Here is a 20,872-nt window from a genome sequence, read left to right as displayed (position 1 = left end):
CAACCGGATGTCGAGAGTTATCCCCCCAAAATGGCAGCTTTCTCTGAAACACGCGGATATGTTTTGAACTGAACATCGTACCCTTAACTCTGTTTCTGGAGTCACAATTCCAATGACAACACGATGAATATATACAACGAGACAGCCAAAATAGTGAAGTCAGTCAAGCAGAAGAAAGGAACGGTCAAATCACTCGTGTTTGCCTCCCGTTTTCATGTAAGAAAGAATGGCCTCTGTTTTCGCTCATGATCATGCGACAACGTCTGTTCATATACCCAGACCTGTTTATGGTCCCAACAAACATACTCAATAAATATGCCACGCGTAAATGATCACATGGATGACTCGTACCCATAAAGGCAAATCTTTACCCAATGAATATATATTTACAGTTTATACATACTTGTGCCACCACGCAGAGACCACTGAGCACTGTTACGCAAACGGCGCAGCATGGTGACCGCGGGACACTTGAATGCACTCTTGGACTTAATGGCTGTTGATGACTCTCTTGTGTTTCAGACTGAAAGCCTTTTTTGAAATAAATAATTTATGAATGTTTAGAATTAATGAGTGTTTGAAATGTACAATCATTGAACGATGGATGTATGTTTGAAATGCATCATGAGTGAATGCTGAAATGCATATAATGAATGAATGTTTGAAATGGATGTTGTTTTTTTGTGTGTGAAAAATGTGCTAACAATATATTGTCATCAAAATCCTGAATAAATTATTTTGGGAGTAATAAATCTTTTGTTGTTTGATATGGTCAAATCGTCTAGTAGCAGACTTATACATATTTATGTAGCGGTTAAAATACGATTTTTTTAGGTGTATATATCAAAATTGCCATTTCATATTTCCAATTAATCAACTTAATGCTAAAATCGAACTGCACTGTTAATTGTTTAAAATGAATTTTTCTGCCTTCTAACTTTATATCACAGTTTCTCTGGCAGTGAATTTCAATTTTAGCACCTATTTTCATAAATATGTATTCATATGCAGTGTTGATAAAGAATTTATTGCAGTTTAAAGTGACATCCCCTAGCTGCAAGGATGTAAAGGAAGACAGGCCTCGTCTTATCTTCTTTTTTTATTTCATTACTGTAGTCCTCCGCCTTGATATTGCTGGAATATTGCTAAAAGCGGCATAAAACCAAACTCACTCATTCATTACAGTAGAGTGGAATGAGTGTTTGCAGGGTATGAAACTCCCAAAAATTTCAGCCAGACCACAGGTCTGGTTAGATGTAAAACTTGCCAGCCCTGACCAAAACTTACCTGCCCACAAAATATCTTCATATACATGTCTAAATTTTAACCCCCCGCCCGTCGGGCAGGTGAATTTGAGAATCTGTCAGTCCGTGTTGAAACTAACTGGTCCCGGGCAGTCGGGCACGCAGGTATTTCGAACGTTGGTGTTTGCCACAACCTAGTTACTGTGGTGTGCGACTCTGGTATTCTTCCCCAAAACTGACATGCCGTGATGAAACTGATTACGGTTCAAGATGACATTTTCCAACAACTTACTTATCAAGCTCATTACTATTTGTCTTCCAGAATAAACGCAAACTTTATGCCTTGGTGTGCGAAACTCTGAAGTTCTGGCAGATTTTGAGTCTGCTGCTGAAGAGGACAAAGATTCCGCGGAAACTCAGCAACTATGATGAGAAGCAGTATGTATTGATTGTCCTGTTGTACGAGTTTCTCATTGGACAGGGACTTGACAACGCTGGAGCAATAGCTGTAAGTTCATCCAGAATTAAGTGGTTTTGGTATCAGATCAAAGAGATATTTATGTAAAAAATCAAAAGAACTTCATGAAGACATTAAAAGCTCTGTGAAGTGTCTTTGTCATGCTTATGAAAAATGTAATATGAAGATAATTAAAAATTGAAATACTGCCAATATGAAGTGTGTCATTTTGTTATTTCAGAAACAGTTTTTGCGACATAAGAATGTGATAGAAAGGGAACATGGCCGTCTGCTTGCTGAGAAACATGTGTCCAGTCTGTCAGAACTTATCCCTGAGGAAGCACATGGTAGAGTGAAACATCACTGTTTTCTTAAACCCTTTGAAAATAAATAAATTTTGTTGGGGGAAATACTTTTGACCAATTAATGAAATCATGGTCGCCATACACAGACAACTGAAAGATGGTAAGATGTCTTCATCATTACAGCAACTGTTTGTGATTAATGTACAGCATCTTTGCTCATGCTATCAACCACTGGTTTGTTTCGTCCAGAGGTGATCATTTACACACTCATGTATAGGTGGAATGTTATACAGTGTGAACAACAAACAAAGTCAAACATGCTTTATGTGTTAAGTAGTGTTGGGAATTGGTTAAAATCAAATAATTGATGATTGGTCTGTTACAACCGATCAATCATCGAAAATAATTGGTTAGGGTCATTTATCAAATGTTCCTGTTATTTTTGTTAATGCACAAAAAAAGAAAGAAAAAACATGTAGTAATTTGTTTGTTTTTTGAAAATTGCATAAAGTCCATTTGCAAAGTTTGCATATTTAAATGATGATTAGTATGTTAGGAACACATATTTCCTGGATTCTTTAAGATAAATTCAATCATGACTTGGAACGAGCTTGTACATGTAGTGCTTATGAAATGTAAATTTAATGACACAGACAAAACCAGCCTTGTGAAAAATATTGTTAATGCAAACAAGTGTTCCAAGATTGGTAGGTTCGATTATGAGAAAACATGTTCGATTGCTTGGTCGTTTAGTCACTGCGACCAATCTTCGATTTTTTCAGTTAATCAGACCACCACTAGTGTTAAGTTGGTGGTGGGGAAGCCAAGTGGTTAAAGCGTTCGCTCATCATGCCGAAGACCCGGGTTCGATTCCGTGCATGGGTTCAATGTGTGAATCCCATTTCTGGTGTTGTTCCACGCTGTGACATTGCTGAAATATTGCTATAAGCGGCATAAAACTAAACTCACTCATTAACTGATCAGTTAAGATACTGACAGTGTCAGCATGTGAAGTATTTTTGCTCATTTTGGTCTCCACGTGATCTTTTTCAGCTGTACCTCTGCCCAGATATGTTCGTGTGAACCTGCTGAAAACTACATTGCAGAAAGCAGCAGAAACCTTCATGAAAGAAGGCTGGCGGCTTGTGAAAGGAACGAAGAAGTACGGACATTCTCCATTTTCTTTTGCCAAAGTTTTTTATTACAATGTTGACAAAAGTTCCAAAAGCTCGTTTTCAAGTGTTGTTGTTAGCATAATTGGTATGAGTGAGTGAGTGAGTTAAGTTTTATGCCGCACTCAGCAATATTCCAGCTATGTGGCGGCGTTCTGTAAATAATCGAGTCTGGACCAGACAGTCCAGTGATCAACAGCATGCGCATCGATCTGCGCAATTGGGAACCGATGCCATGTGTCAACCAAGTCAGCAAGCCTGACCACCCGATCCCGTTAGTCGCCTCTTACGACAAGCATGGGTTACTGAAGGCACATTCTAACCCGGACCTTCACGGGTAGCAAAATTGGTATTGAAATATAGGTAAGACTACAGAATACCGGATACCTTCTGCCATCTTTGAAAGCAAGCAGGTTTACTTTTGGTTAGGGTTAGGGTAAGGTTTAGGGTTAGCGTTAGGGTGACGTGACACTTAACAATATGGCTGGTAGGTATCCGGTATTCTGTATGTGTACCAAAATATATCTAAATATAAATATAGAATTTGACATTCCGATAGTTTGTAGCCATGTTTACAAATATGTCAGAATATCTATTTGTTATTTCTGTTCAGAGACTGATAAAGCATTGATGACTCAGTGCCTGTGAATAAAAGTGTCATTTTTCCTTATCCTGACTCATGCTCTTTTTGCTTGTCTTCTTCTTCTTGCGAACATAGTGGAACACTTGTATCTCCCTAATTGAAGCTCCCTTCAATTTAAAATCACTAATTAGTATTCACCACGAGTTACCTCCTTTCCACAAGCGCGGGAACGAGGGCGCCACCTCTACCCATGTGCCTCACTCTCTCCTTCTTCGCCCAGTGAGCTGGACGTGAGAGCGCCTGTGTCTCCCGACACACTATATCCTTTGAATTATATTTAGTTAGTTACCTCGTATAGACAGCTATAGAGGTTTAGCTAGTATCCTTCAACCATTATATATTGATATTTAGTCGTTTTTACAGTTTATTCAATGGACGCCGTGTTTGTTTCAGTGGATTACGCTGATGAAAATTCTGTACTATTGCAGATTACGCTTTTATGCTGCTGCTGATCCGCCTTTAATATGATGTACGGCGCCATGTTTATTATATTCACATTGCAGTTGGGCGGTACTAATTTATCCAATTCTACCTTTTATTAATATTTACTTTGGCGTTTGGCACGCCACAGCAGATAGGTCGGCGATGCAGAGTCTAGTATGACTGATACACCGAACCCTCGCCAGTCTACTGCTGTTGGCCGACTCTCCGCGTGGTGTTCCGCTAGAGTGGTGGAGAGGTGTGGACGTAGTCCGCCATCTCCAAGAAGCATCCTGCTTCCCCAGACATCCCATCGCCGCAGCAGAAGACTAGAGGGTTTTTCTACCACATCTCAACAGCCGGAGACCGCTCCTATCGCGAGTTTGGGCCTGTATGATGATCAGCCTCATCATCATACCAGATGTACATCAAAGATTGACCGATGTCGGCACAGATCAGCATGCAGCCTGATGTACCAACGCGATATGCTGGATGATCGCCCTGAGGGTCCCATCATTACCAACACTCAACGCAGACGCCGCACACCCAGGGCAGCGCCGAATTCTGAGGGAAAATCAACGTAAGTCTACTAGGACTTTCAACCGAGATTGTTCCAGCCGATGACCTGGACCTCTACGATGATCAGCTGATCATCATCCCCGACGCATTTCACAAGAAACGCACCGTGACAGCTACAACGACATCAGCAGAGATCACCATGCAGCCTGATGCCTCTACACTGATGTCGGACGATTTTCCCGTGGACCCCCATTAACACCGCAGATAAAGCATCGACGACCTCGCCGCAGACCATCCCAGAAGACATGATGCACTAACAAATTATGAACATCATGGAGGACCACTATATCTCGCGGTAGCAGGTCCGAAGCCGCTGGAAGGCTCCAACGTAGACAGCACCCCAGAGGCACCCCGCCAACGAAAGCAGCCAGGACGATGTCACCTTCGCTGGCGAAGTCAATGGACCACCTTGGACGGCGACCTAGATGTACAGCTTCGCTGAAAGGCGAAAGAACCTAGATACAGCCTTCGCTAAGGACTTCGCGAAGGCAGGATAGATCATCACCTTATGCGTTTCATCCCTAGATGTGGACTCGACCATCAGACATCACGGAAGCCTTCGCTGAAGGTCATATCGTCGTCTCTCCGACCGACGAGAGGAAGCTTCGCGAAGGCATGCGCAAGGACACCTGAATCCAGATCATCATCATCTAGAAGGACATCGAGGGACTATACAAGAGCTTCGCGAAACTATCAACGCTCCTCACAAGTCTCCCAGAAGATCAACCCATAGACAAGTTGATCATCGATATCAAGTATAAGAACTACAATCGATATTGGTTCTGTTGAATCCATGACGACGATGTTCGCTGGCCTAAATAGATCTAGAACGATCAATTAGACACTTATCACCAGACTTCAGAACACCCACTTCTGAATATGATAAGATGATCCATGCGCCCTATTTTTAGGCAAGCGCCACGATCCCACATCCTGTTAAACACAGAGGCTGTTCACGGCAAGCCATATATATATTTATATATATATATATATACTAATCGGGCTTTGATTTCGACACCTTCGCGATGGTCGCTAAGGCTAAGTGGCTCCAAGTCTACTTCACCCAGAAGATCTAGAAGGGTTACTTCGAGAACTTCGCGAAGTCTCCGGCGCTCACCGAGGAAGTCTCCTCCAAGGTTTCCATATACTAGCCACTCGCCATATATAGCTACTGTCAGTCCGTTTCAAGACGCCGCATAAGTTGATTATCAACTGTATGCCAGATGTCGCCTTTAAGCCTACTGGAAGATAATTGCTCAGGCTATTTACAACACAGAACGCCGCTGTATTATTAGTCAACGACATTGCATAGATCTTCACAGAAATCAACTATTCCGTGATAAATTGCTAATATACAATCCCGACGATCGATACGATTATCTACATGCGACCATTACGCATATCTGCAGACAATTCAATATCGAAATTGAACAGCAGCCTTGTTACAGCGCAGTATAACTCTTAATCGCCAAAGTTTCTGAGAAGAAATATGTACAACAAGTTCAACGTTAATTCTACAATTATGACGATACATTCATGTATACAGTCTACAAGCTCACAACTTGCAAGTTGTTTATACCCTTATATATAAGGAAGTCGGAATTATATTCAAAACTGAAATTACTTTCACGACAACCAGGAAAATAACCTACCCAGCATAAAATTACAGAGCGAGATATTTCTCTACCGGAGGTTTCAGCTACATTACCATTAACCCTCAAACACGTGGTCACCGGATAACTTCGAAGCTACGGTGAAGACCGACGCTTATGCTAATATCAACGACGACAAGAATTTATTCAAGGTGGGTTTTTCCCCGCTACACCGGTGACATCACAGCTGGTATTATACAGAATCAAAATGCCTTGTTCTGATTGGACCACTGAGGGACAACGACTCTACACAGAGGTCGCATCTCAATTCACAGTTCAAGACTTACGCCACAAGTGACAACTATATATCAGTGATCGAAAGCAAGCCTCATTACAGTCCAGTTAACCTGAACATTCATGATTAGACTGTTTTTCTTCAAGTTAGAGACCTCCCCCTGTCAAGTTAAGACGAGGGATCGGCAGTCAGGCGATTTTACATAAAGTTCAACGAGGACAGACACACCTGGTTGTGCACCTACATCAAGGACTTCAGAGCTTAATTACCTAGACGAAAGATACAAGTGGATCTAAATCCACAGCGCTTCAGACTACAGCTGAATTTCATCGTTTAATTAACACAACTAGATGGTTAGTAAACCTACTAAACTTCTGTTTGGAGAATAAAACGGAAATTTCGCCAACCTGGGATATGAATATAGTGTTCCAACACCTCACAAGTGAGGTTTATGAACACGCTTGGATGACATACTTGGACCCCATGATACGATGATTCTATCAAGATGGCCAGCAAGAGCACTGTTAATTTATCTCCACCAAACCAAACAGGAGGAAAAATGCAACAGATTATTTCTCTATCATCAACTTCGCTAAGAGAGTGAAGTCTCATGTACTATATCTCCATTTGGATCAGAACTGTCATACCACGCGCATATGCGGATGGACCTATTCGACCCTCCATGAGCTTAATACTCATGATATTATAGCTAACTTCTACAATTGTTCTACACAATGTGATTGAAATAATGGAGGGTTTATTTCTGAAACTGACATGGTGGTTGCAAACCATTATCTGAGAGATATCACCACCGAGGACGCCCTCAGGTATACACCAATTCGATCCCATGGTCCTCGACAACAGCTGACAGTTCTCGGAGAAGATAAGTCAATCTAACAGATTTTTACTTATCTTATAACAATACTAAATAGCTTCATGCTATGTATAATTTACTTAAGTTCCTTTTATCATCACAGTACTATGATTATTACATCATACAATATATAAGTTAACAACTCTACAGAGTTTGTTATTATATATATTTACCTTAAGTTATTCATATCTTAAGAGTAATACTATGGTTACATGATAAATGCATTAGCTAACAAACTCTACAGAGTTTTTGGCTATTTTATACATAGCTTAAGTTAATTAAGCTAACAAACTCTAACGGAGTTTTACTATTATATAGGTAACTTAAGCTAATTATACCTTAAGCATAGTACTATACTCATATTATTAAAATATATTGGCTAACAAACTCTAAGGAGTTTTGCTATTATATAGGTAGCTTAAGCTTATTCATATCTTAAGCTTAGTACTATGTTTATATCATATAAGTAGATTAGCTAACAAACTCTAAAGAGTTTTTGCTATTTGGCTTAAGTATCATCATATTTCTAAGCAATATGGTTATATTATAACATGTATTAGCTAACAAACTCTACAGAGTTTTAGCTATTATATATGTAACTTAAGCTTATTCATATCTTAAGTTTAGTACTATGTTTATATCATATAGGTATATTAGCTATCAAAACTCTAAAAGAGGGTTTTGCTATTATATATTTTCGCTTAAGTTTCATCATATTTTAAGCTTTATGGTTACATTATAACATGTATTAGCTAACAAACTCTATGGAGTTCTTTTGCTATTATATATGTAGCTTAAGTTTTCCTTCATAAGCTCAATACTAGGTTTATATCATAGCTAACAAACTCTAAAGGGTTGTTTTCGCTATTATACAATTAGCTTAAGTTTCATCATATCTTAAGCAGTATGTTTACATTATAAAGGTATTAGCTAACAAAACCTCGAATGGAGTTTTGTTATTATATATATATAGCTTAAGTTTCATCATAACTTAAGCTCAGTACTATGTTTTTAACATAAAAGTATATTAGTTAATAAACTCTAAGGAGTTTATTTTGCTATATACATTTAGCTTAAGTCTAATCTTATCTTAAGCTTAGTACTATGGTTACACTATAAACATATTAGCTAATAAACTCTACAGAGTTTTTGGCTATTATATATATGTAGCTTAAGTTAATAATATCTTAAGCACAATACTATACTCATATTGTAAAATATATTAGCTAACAAACTCTACGGAGTTTTGCTATTATATATGTAGCTTAAGTTCATTATATCTTAAGCACACTACTATACTCATATTGTAAAATATATTAGCTAACAAACTCTACGGAGTTTTGCTATTATATATGTAGCTTAAGTTAATTATATCTTAAGCACACTACTATACTCATATTGTAAAAATATATTAGCTAACAAAACCCCTACAGAGTTTTGCTATATATATGTAGCTTAAGTTAATTATATCTTAAGCTCAGTACTATACTAATATTATAAATATATATTAGCTAACAAACTCTACAGAGTTTGGCTATTATATATGTAGCTTAAGTTAATTATAGCTTAAGCACAGTACTATACTCATATTATAAAAATATATTAGCTAACAAACTCTACAGAGTTTGGCTATTATATATGTAGCTTAAGTTAATTATAGCTTAAGCACAGTACTATACTCATATTATAAAAATATATTAGCTAACAAACTCTACAGAGTTTTTGCTATTATATATGTAGCTAAAGCTTATTCATATCTTAAGCTCAGCATTATATCTATATCATATAAGTATATTAACTAACAAACTCTAAAGAGTTTGTTATTATATAATTAGCTTAAGTTTAATCATATCTTAAGCTTAGTACTATGTTATATCTTAAAGTATTTTAGCTAACAAACTCTAAGGAGTTTATACTAGCATATTAACAAGCTTAAGTCTATTAGTCTTAAGCATTGTATTAATGTTATATATACTTTATCATAATAAGTACATGGTAATAACCATTTATATGGCAGCTGATAAGTTAGCAGCAGGAATTCATCAGTTCAGTGCCTTTATGAAGTTCCCATAGGGTTATTACAATCATCACAGTTCAAATCACTAATTATTAAAAATCCAAAGTATTAGATATTCCCACCTCCGTTCCGTCAGGATGCTACAAGCAAAAAAGAGCATGAGTCAGGATAAGGAAAAATATGTAATTTTGGAATAAAATTGATATTTTATACTTATCCTGACTCATGAGGTCAGCCCTCCCATCCTCCCCAAATAACACTTTGGATTTCCTGTAAATTCAAATGTTGGGCTCAGTATATGAGGAGAGAGTGAGGCACATGGGTAGAGGTGGCGCCCTCGTTCCCGCGCTTGTGGAAAGGAGGTAACTCGTGGTGAATACTAATTAGTGATTTTAAATTGAAGGGAGCTTCAATTAGGGAGATACAAGTGTTCCACTATGTTCGCAAGAAGAAGAAGACAAGCAAAAAGAGCATGAGTCAGGATAAGTATAAAATATCAATTTTATTCCAAAAATTACATTATTGTTTTTAATGTGGACAATTTCCAATTTGTTTCTTAAGTAATAGATAATAGTTAAAAACATGGCGTTTTCTTCCCGACCTTGATTATTCAGAATGTTATATTGTCATACTATGATGACAAATACCCTCAAACCCATTTGCTGGTTCAAGAAAAGCTGACCAATGAATTAAATGAAGGTTACCCGTATATTACCATAGATAAGCCGAATTTTGAGGGGAAAAAAAGCAGTCTGTAGAAGGGGGTCGGCTGATCTATGGGTTACGCTTTCGTCAAACTTTTTTTTTTCCAGGGGTAAGAAAACAACATCGTATCACTTCACGTGAACAAACAACAGAAGACGACTCTGTCAGTAAAGACGTCAAATTTGCAATTAAACATCACTAGACATGATTATTTACCTTTTAAGTTCTGAGTTGTTTTTGCGGGGCATTGTATTATTTGCAGGGATTAAGATTACCGTGTGTATTTAAGCCGGAAATAGCACTCAGCTGTGCACACTTTTCCTGGCGATCAAGTTCAAACATGCACAATCATATAACGGGATGAATTCTGATGTAAGCATCAGTAAAATATAATACAGAATACTATTATGTAACCCCAAGAAATAAATTGTGTAATTTTAATTACAGTTTTTGCTCTATAAATAAATTAAGATTAAGATTACCGTGTGTATTTGGACCGGAAATAGCAATCAGCTGTGCACACGTTTCACGGCGATTATGTTCAAACTTGCACAATAATATAACGTGATGAATTCTGACGTAAAATAAGCAAGCCAGTTTGTTGACTTGTGATCGTCCCTATACAATAAGTATGATATTTAGCGAAACAAAATATATTATCCATTTTCTGTCAACTACACTTCATTTCGATGCGTGAGTAGACGCAATATGATTGTGAATTCTTTGAATAATGTGGACCAAAGTTATAATGATTGGTAACTGCTAGTTGTCTGTGGTCTGTGTTTGCCGCGATTAGGACCCCATCACAGGGGATCGGCTTATGTACGAAACATACCATTTTCACACTGATTTTAAGGGTCAAGTTTGGGGGTCGGCCTATCTATGGGGTTGGCTTATCTATGGTAATATATGGTATTTGTGCCAGACAAAACTTATGCCACTTTCATAGTGCTAGCCCACCTGGATACTATATGCATGCCACTGTTTACTCAGACTGACCACTCCCTGATATGTCATCTCACCGCAGGCACCAGGCAGATAAAAAAGAAGTACCATCTTTAATTTGAACATCTTTTGAAATGATGTTACAACACTATGGCAGTAGTCAAATTCGGAGCTGAATGATGATACTTTTTATGGATATACAACTTCTTTATTCTTTATCATCATTCTTCATCACCCTTCATCACCCCAACTTCTAAAATGCACATCAAGGAAAATTCTGAGCTATGTTTGTACCAGAAGGGATATTGATTGAAGCGTCACTTCCGAATCAAAGTTATCATGGTCATGGATCAAGGGTACTTGTCTCAAGACAATGGAGATACAGTGGAAACCGCCTAAGTAAAGACCGCTTAACTAAACAGACCTGATAAGTAAACACTTTTCTTCGGTCCCGGGCAAATGTCTTCATTAATTATCACTATTAGAATCCTGTTAACTAAACTCGGATAAGTAAACAATACCGCTTAACTAAACGTCTTCTCACGGTCCCTGGAAGTAAATTACTTAACAAAAGAGACTGGATAACTAAATTAGCGATCACTACATAATCCGACATGAGGGGCAGTCGTGTCAGTCTCCAGTCAAACAAACATCCTACTTACAGCTCGCTGGCGTCAAGCAGTTGACAATACACTGACAACTGGAGGCCAGCCCTGATAAGTTGTTCATTGTTACATATGCATACATATACATACCTATGGTTTTCATTTGCAGGTTTTTATCAGTTTGGATAAGTAAAATACCTGATAAGTAAACAAGTTTGGCGAGTCCCTTGAAATTTTACTTATCAGGTTTCCACTGTATAATACCCTGGATTGTTAATGAAGTCCATGTTTCGATTATTCCTTGATTCAATGTAACTGTAAATCAGATTGTTAATTGTTAAAGATTGCTTTTACCTTCATCAGCCGTGTTATTTCAGCATTGTGGATGACGTGCCCGAAGCTGGGCCAGCGAGAGTTTCTGCAGGATCACCATCTCCCCGATCTGCTGGTGTTTCCTCCTGGAACCGACTTCCATAAACACAGACTGTGTACGACAGGGGAGATAATCCTGCAGGACAAGGTGAGAAAAGATTGAAGAGTGAAGGTTGAGACAGGACTCCTGTTTATTTAACATGATTTTCATCAACATATTTATAATTTTATATTTTGATGAGCACATTTACCCCAAACTCTTTAATCATTTAGTACCAAGTAGACAGCTCCAACAAAAACATCAATGGGCTGAAACAGAAACTATTTGATTGTACTTTATAACATAATTTAATCATCAGTCTTGTCAGCATTGGAATGTTAACGTGTTTTTGACATTAATATATAAGGTTCATCCCATTATATCGCAGTACCTCTATTGCAACATATTGCAATAAAATTTCCTTGCTGATACACAACACGACTATTTTCCCCTCCAGGCCAGTTGTTTCCCCGCCCATGTGTTGCTTCCACCAGAGGGCAGTGTGGTGATTGACAGCTGTGCAGCACCCCGGCAACAAGACCAGCCATGTTGCCAGTCTACTGAGAAACTCAGGGTTTGTGTTCTATGCTCAGGAATTTAGTGATGGGTTCTGGCCGAGTAATGCAGTAATGATTCATGCATTCTGAAGCTATTTATTACATATCAATTTAATAATGATAATAATTCATTTATGTAGCGCCTAGTGTCCATCTGACAAGTTGCTCACTGGAAGCTGTTATCAGAATCTGATTATTATTACCCCGGATAATCCAAGCTGCCTGTAAGGCGCTAGAAAGTTAATAGTCACATGACTTATCCCACTGGGTACCCATTTTCTGCAGGGTGAACAGAGGCAACTTTGAACAAACTCATTTGCCTGAGGTGAGAGCAGATGTATCACATGTGCTTCGTTGTGGGGCAGGACTGAAGTCCTAGAAACCCTCAGGAGTCAAGCTGCCAAACATGGTCACCCATCCAAGGACTCTCCGCGCTCAACGTTGCTTAATTTCAACTGATTTGTGACCTGAGCTCTACGCACAGGACCACATGCCACCACATATTAATTTAATCTCATGAGAAGATCCTGGGTAGAATAGGTCTTCAGCAACCCAGGCTTGCCACAAAAGGCGACTATGCTTGTTGTAAGAGGCGACTAACAGGATTGGGTGGTCAGGCTCGCTGACTTGGTTGACACATTTCATCGGTTCCCAATTGCGCAGATCGATGGTCAGGCTGTTGATCACTGGATTGTCTGGTCCAGACTCGATTATTTACAGACCGCCACCATATAGCTGGAGTATTGCTGAGTGCAGCGTAAAACTCAACTCACTCACCCACTCACTTAATCTCATGAGCAATACAATCCGTGCACTACAGCTAGCTCAGGCATTTTTCAGTAATAGTTAGTAGTTATACTGGTGATGGCTTTACACCAGTGATAGCATAATACAGGTTATTTGTGTGCTAATTATTATAGTCATTGTATTAGATACTGGTGCAGACTTATTCGAATGGATAGATCAAGGTATCCCAGGGCTGGTTATGAAATGATGAAACATTCTGATGAACAGGATAGAATATGTTGGGGTTTTCGCATTCGAATATTATTGTTTGACTGGCTTTTCGTACATATGGTTCACTCAAGATTGCGGTAGTATTAACGTTTCCATGAATTTGTTTTCACAAAGATGTAGAGACATACAATTCCCAAACTGGCATTGTAAAACCTCAGGGTCATCATTTCTAAAACATTACAGTGGTTTTAAATCTGTTTTGGATGCTGAAAAGTATATTCTTAAATTGTTTCCCGAAAAAGACCTGTTGAGGGTATATTGTAAGTTTCACTGTGCATCTCATAAATTGAAAGTTCAGTTAGATAGATAAAAATGTTAGGATAACCCAAATGCATTACTATGTACCAAATGTCTCCTGGGCTGTATTGAAGATGAATTTCACTTTCTATTTATTTGCCCTTACTATGAGATAAGCAGACAACAGTTTTTACCTGAATATTGTTATAAGAATCCGTCTGCTTCAAGAATGTATCAACTGCTAGCATCCACTGACACAAAACTTATTAAATCTTTGTCGTTGTATTTGAAAAGAAACTTGCCAATTTGATATTACTTGTGAATGAATGATATACCGGTATGTGCACTGTGTGCAGTTATTATGTATTAGTGATATGGGTCACGTGGCCCCAAATACCAATAAACTTGTCACTTGTCACTGTCACAGTAGTTATACTGGTCATGACTTTATACCAGTGATATCATAATACAGATGAGAATGTAACACCAGCAATAGTGTTCACCACATGGACATGATTCTGTTTTCAGATACGCAGGTGTTATAGGGCCCGTAAGTAGGTCACGGCACTCCGCGAGACCTTAGTACTTCCGGTGACAAACAATGTTTCATACCTTTTCGAATGGTCTCATGGTTGTCAGTTGACAGTAAGAAACCGATAATCCTTGCAGGAATAACAAATTTCCGATCTAACCATCCCCAAATACCCCACTATGATGACTTTCAACAGCTGTGACAGCCAAGCATGGTTGTACACTTGGTCCAGTCTGGTAGAGTCATATTTGGCGCTTGCACAATTTGGAACCATAACTGTTTTTTTTTATATAAGCCTGTCACCGGAAATCTGCTACCGGAAGTAAGCTTGGCCCTATCTCGCATATTGCAAGTTGGTACTTGTAAAGAGAGCCGGGAACCAGCTTAGTACCGGAAGTAGCGCCTCGCGAGACTTACAGGTCCTGTTGAATTGAATAAAGATGTCTGGATCTTGAATTTGGAACTAACAATATGTATTATGTGCTGTGACTTGTCACATACTTAGATTGTTTTCACCATCATATTGGTATAATCTCTCTAAAACAATAAAGATCATGTCTTGCGAGAAGGGCCAAAGAACAGGGAAAGTTACTTTTGTGTGACTGAATATATGATGTTATTCTCAACAAAAGTTCAAGTGGGAGATGTGGAATATTTAGTTTTACTTACATTATTTCATATGTGAAAACATTAGTTTGTCCATGACTATAAACTGAACTAATTTTCCAGGAAAATCTTTGCCTTTGACAAAGACCGTCGGCGTCTGAAGACAATGTCACAGCTGCTGGAGGTGGCTGGAGTCACCAACACAGAGCAGACGTGTCAGGACTTCCTGTCTGTTGACCCTCTGGAGGAGAAATACTCTGACGTGGAATACATGCTGGTGGATCCGTCATGCAGCGGGTCTGGTGAGAATTGTCTAGTTGGTCTATTCATTTTTTTGTTGTTTAATGCAGAGCTCAACAATATTACAGGTGTGTGACGGCAACCTCGAAAGAAGACTCAGGACCAGACACACCATTTGATGTTGTTCAGCCAGACCTTTTTAGAATCTTTGGCCCAAAGATGTTTTAAATTTATGAATAGAAAGGCAGTAGGTGGAATATATGAAATAAAGAGAAACTTTCAGAATATTTGTTTGTTCTGTGTTGAAAGTTGCCAGAATTTGTTTCCATGTGTCAGTGGTTGTTGAAAATTCAGATTCACACAGTAACCTGAACAATGTTTTCAAACCATTCATCGTTATTGTTTATCATGTCTTTTATTGTCGGTGTATTTGCCCACTATATTAATTTGGTGATATGTACTTCAAAATGGAAATATAATATATTGAAAGAAGAGTAAAATATTTTCGTTTATCTTAAGAGGTAACTTGATGAATGAGTGAGTTTAGTTCTACGCCATACCCAGCAATATTCCAGCTATATGGCGGTGGTCTGTAAATAATCAAGTCTTGACCAGACAATCCAGTGATCAGCAACATGAGCATCGATCTATACAATTGGGATATGATGACATGTGTCAACCAAGTCAGCGAGCCTTACCACCCGATCCCTTTGGTCACCTATTACGACAAGCATGGGTTACTGAAGACCAATTCTAACCCAGATCTTCACGGGTGGTGACTTGATTGGGGATTGGGTGGGCAAACTCAGTGACTTTCCTGACAATGTGTCACTATATTCAACTGCTAGGATTGTTGCTGATAGCATTTTCTTTGTTTTTTGCTATTACATACATAATTATCAGGTGAAATTACAGTACTGAAAAGAATATTCAGGGATTTATCTAGCTTTGAAGCTCATTCATGGTGCCAAGAGTTCATAACTATTCAGTTAAAATTCTCAAATTGGATTTAAGCAAAACCTGTGCTGTTGTAGTTATAACTAATTTTGAGTTGGATGTTGTGAGTTGTATATTGCTGGTGAGCAGATCAATATATACACAAAGAACTTAATTAAGCACCCCCTGTATTTTTGCAATGATATGTTTTTAACACGAACATAAAACTTCTCCTGGTGACCACGATGGAAATACGAGTTTTTCTGACCCGTATAATCCTTTGACTCATGAAAAACGACAAAATGAATGGAATCCATGTTGATTTTATGATGATAATTGCTCATTTAAAAATAAATTATTTATTCAAAACCATGTCTGTACAAGTATTGCCCTGGAATGTTCAATGTTGAATTTATCGGTGAATGTGAACATTGAAAATGTTGTTTTGCGTGTCTTACACGATTCAAGGTCAATACTGAGTGTAACCTCCATATGACTGTATGACAGCCAGCACTCTCCTCCTCATACCCGTCAGCCTCCTGATCCTCTGTAAAGCAGCTTCCAATTGGGCCAGGGTCTGTATTCAATTATAAAATACCTCTGAATCAAGGAAAGGAGAACTTTGAAAAATATTAAACTTGGGACTTTCACTCTGCATGACATACAAGGAAAATTAAGACAATTTCTTTTCCCTTTCAGGAATCGTGGGAAGACTTAATCACTTGTCTGATGACCAAAACTCAACTGAAGCTCGACTGAAGAGCTTGTCAAATTTCCAAGTGACCATGTTGAAACATGCCCTGTCCTTTCCAAGAGTGAAGAGGGTGGTCTATTCAACCTGCTCGGTACATGCACAGGAAAATGAGGAAGTTGTGGAGGAAGTTATCCAGAAGGTTGGCAAAGACTTCAAACTGAAACTGATCTTCGCTGATTGGCCAAGCAGAGGGGGTCAAAGGTTATGAGCATGCTCAGATGTGCCTGCGGATGTCACCTGAGGACAATCTGACTAATGGTTTCTTTGTGGCCTGTTTTGAAAGGAAGACATTTCAAGGGGAACGGTATTTGTGATGAAAAGGATCCTGTTGGATGTTCAGAAAACAGGATCAAGGACAATGGAAACAACGGGACGTTGACAAGAAAGGAAAAGAAGAGGCTAAAGAAAAAGGCCAAAAAGGCACAGAAGAATCTTCTTCTGAGCTCAGTTGTAAATGAGGTTGAAAGGGTCAATGATGAAGATGACGTTTTCGATGGAGATGGTGAAGATACCTGGCCAAGTAAACATGACAATAAAAACAGAATTATCCCAAAATCTGAAGATTTAGAGTCCTCATACCTGGCTACTGAAACTGAAGAAGTGTTAAGGGTAGATAACTCCATGGCCTGTGACACTCCAGTCAAAAACGTGTTTTGTGGCAGTCAAAAGCACTCAGGAAAATCCTCAGTTAAGGGTAAGAGAGTTGAAATGTTCCGGAAACGAAGTATTGACTTTCTGGATGTCAGCAACCGTTCTTGTTGCGTTCTACAATGTACGCCTCCTCCAGAGGCAAAACGTGCAAGACCGACCCACATGGGCTTCGGCTCCAAGCTCGGGAAGTGGGAAATAACAGAGAATGTACATGTTGCTCATGGTTTAGCTGACAGGCATGAACTGGTCACAGGCGTAAAGAACCGCACATCTGCAGAAAAGCGGAAACTGAAAAATTTAATGAGAACCCACCCCCCCAAAACAAGGGATTTAGCATTTTAGGATAGTTGTTATGGAAACATGCTGTGTTACACTTTGTTTAATCATTCTGATTAAATGCTGTAACCTTTTACAGTGGCTAAACATTTATGATGAAAGGCTGTGTGTCGTTTTACTGAATCAGTTTAATGAAAGATCAGTTTTATTAAAATAGTTACATTTGAAATAATTGTTTGTTATTTGGTTTTTTTTTTAAATGCTACTTTGAGTATTTTATTAATGCCTGAGAGGGGTATGTGTAATTGTTCTATAGTTTTAAACCAGAACATTAATAGCAATGGGATGAGGTAGGGTGGGTGTTTTTTTTATTGCAGGCAAAATGTATTCCCAACCTCTGCAACACAGTATTTCTTTTCCTGAAAGAAAAGGATGAACAACTGAATTTCACTTGCACAACATATTTGTTTCCTAGTTTCCTAGACATCCAACATGTTCAGGAAACAATTCTCTGTTTTTATGAAACATCTGCAGGGGTGAAGCCAGGATTTCAGAGGAGTGTGCATATGCGTGGTCCAAGGTTAGGGGGATACGCGCCTCAGTACTTTCGGACGTAGATCCTTCAAACATTCAGCTGCTTGCCTGTGGAACTCTCTCCCTACAGACATCAGATCTGCTCCAACTCTCTCAAGTTTCAAATCTCATCTAAAGACATTTCTTTTTCTTCGCTACTGACTGTCTTGTGTTTGTGCTTAGAGCATGGCCTAGTGTTGTGGAATCAAGCGCATTACAAATGATCTATATTATTATTAAACTGTTGAGTATGCTATAATTTTATTTTTTTGGGGGTGTGTGTGTCTGAATCTGGCAAGTTTATTTCTTTTCCATACTATCACTATTATCAGGCATTAGTTTTTTTATAAAAAACCCATGAAATATGAAAGAAAAGGCTGATCACCTCCAGCATCATTCTGGGTACACTATTCTATTTTTTTTGTATTATCAACCAATTCATATCATTCATATCATATTGTTATTAGGAACAAATAATATTCCAATGATTCCTCATGGATATTGACAAAAAATGATGCAGTAAGTATGGTCCATGTTCTTAAACGCAAGATGCAAAAAAATGAGCTCATGAAAAGTTTAGTGTGAAGCTGCAGTGCCAGATTAACCGCTGAGTGAGTGAATGAGTGAGTGAGTTTTACGCAGCTTAAGCAATATTCCAGCAATGTCACGCCAGGCGACACCAGAAATGGGCTTCACACATTGTACCCATGTGGGGAATCAAAAATGGGGATTCAGCGTGACGGGCGGATGCCTTTAACCACTTGGCTAGTGTGACTGAGTGAAGGGGAAAAACGAATGTGTGGTCAATTAATTTGATTCTGCCTGAAATGTGTTGTACATTTAGAGACGATATATAAACCACATGAATGGTATGGTTCTGTTTTTTTAAGTTATAAATATATTTTAGACATTTTGTCCAGTGAGTGAGCGAGTTTATGTTTCATCGCTTTTAGCAATATTCCAGCAATATTACTGTCACCAGAAATGGTACCCATTTTTCCATTTAGTGTGAGGTAGATGTTTGTTGCTGATGGTTTGCTAGTGGTTTGAAGACGAGTGCTAAGATTGAGGCAAGTGGCAAGAGGCAGTGACACCACATATTACCAGACTTGTATGGTTACAAGACACAGTAAATGTGTGTTCAAAGTTGTGACTGTTTTTGGGGGGGGCTAGTTGGGCTAGCTATGTCAGTGACCGTGGAGAGTTAATGGCGCGACTGGATTTTTACTAGCCATGAGCTCTTGGGCCAGTGAGGGGCGGTGGGGTAGCTTAGTGATTAAAGCGGTGGCTCATCACGCCGAAGACCCGGGTTCGAATCCCCACATGGGTACAATGTGTCAAGCCCATTTCTGGTGCCCCCCGCCGTGATGTTGCTAGAATATTGCTTAAAGCGGAGTAAAACCAAACTCAGTCAGTCAGTCAGTCTTGGGCCAGTGGCTATTTTGCACACTGGTTGGACACACTGGTCTTGTGATTGATTTTGGCATTGAAAGCGTTCCAGGCTTTCTTGTTCATTTTGAAAAAAAACCATTGACGTTTTTATTTATTTATTTTTGGTAATTTGATGGGAAAATATATAGAATACAAACACTGGGGAGTCACCAGTGATACACTAAAACAAACAACATGGTAGTTGATGGGGTATAGAATACAAACACATGGGGAGGCCAGTGATACACTAAAACAACATGGTACTTGATGGGTATAGAATATAGAATACAAACACGGGGAGCCAGTGATACACTAAAACAACATGGTACTTGATGGGGTATAGAATACAAACATGGTACTTGATGGGGAGAATACAAACACCAGTGATACACTAACACAACATGGTACTTGATGGGGTATAGAATACAAACATGGGGAGGCCAGTGATACACTAACACAACATGGTACTTGATGGGGTATAGAATACAAACATGGGGAGGCCAGTGATACACTAACACAACATGGTACTTGATGGGGTATAGAATACAAACATGGTAGATGGGGAGGCCAGTGATACACTAACACAACATGGTACTTGATGGGGTATAGAATACAAACATGAGGAGGCCAGTGATACACTAAAACAACATGGTACTTGATGGGGTATAGAATACAAACATGGGGAGCCCAGTGATACACTAAAACAACATGGTACTTGATGGGGTATAGAATACAAACACGGGGAGGCCAGTGGGGAGTCCAGTGATACACTAACACAACATGGTACTTGATGGGGT

General features: G+C 38.8%; 1 protein-coding gene across 1 annotated transcript; it reads left to right on the top strand.

Annotated features, from left to right (window-relative positions):
- The first annotated feature begins 6 nt into the window (after positions 1-6).
- LOC124287162 (28S rRNA (cytosine-C(5))-methyltransferase-like) lies at positions 7-18,102 on the top strand. Its single transcript, XM_046723646.1, is given in 11 exon segments — positions 7-216; positions 1,567-1,752; positions 1,943-2,048; positions 3,060-3,168; positions 12,231-12,267; positions 12,269-12,373; positions 12,723-12,791; positions 12,793-12,839; positions 15,338-15,516; positions 17,090-17,327; positions 17,329-18,102. Coding segments are annotated over 11 exon segments (1,299 nt in total). The 5' UTR covers positions 7-123; the 3' UTR covers positions 17,459-18,102.
- Positions 18,103-20,872: the final 2,770 nt, after the last annotated feature.

The sequence above is a fragment of the Haliotis rubra genome, unplaced genomic scaffold (assembly GCF_003918875.1).
Source record: "Haliotis rubra isolate DU_JTF1 unplaced genomic scaffold, ASM391887v1 Scf4, whole genome shotgun sequence".
NCBI classification, from domain to species: Eukaryota; Metazoa; Mollusca; class Gastropoda; order Lepetellida; family Haliotidae; genus Haliotis; species Haliotis rubra.
The sequence above is the reverse complement of the archived record's forward strand: the minus strand, read 5'-3'. Positions and strand labels throughout refer to the sequence as shown.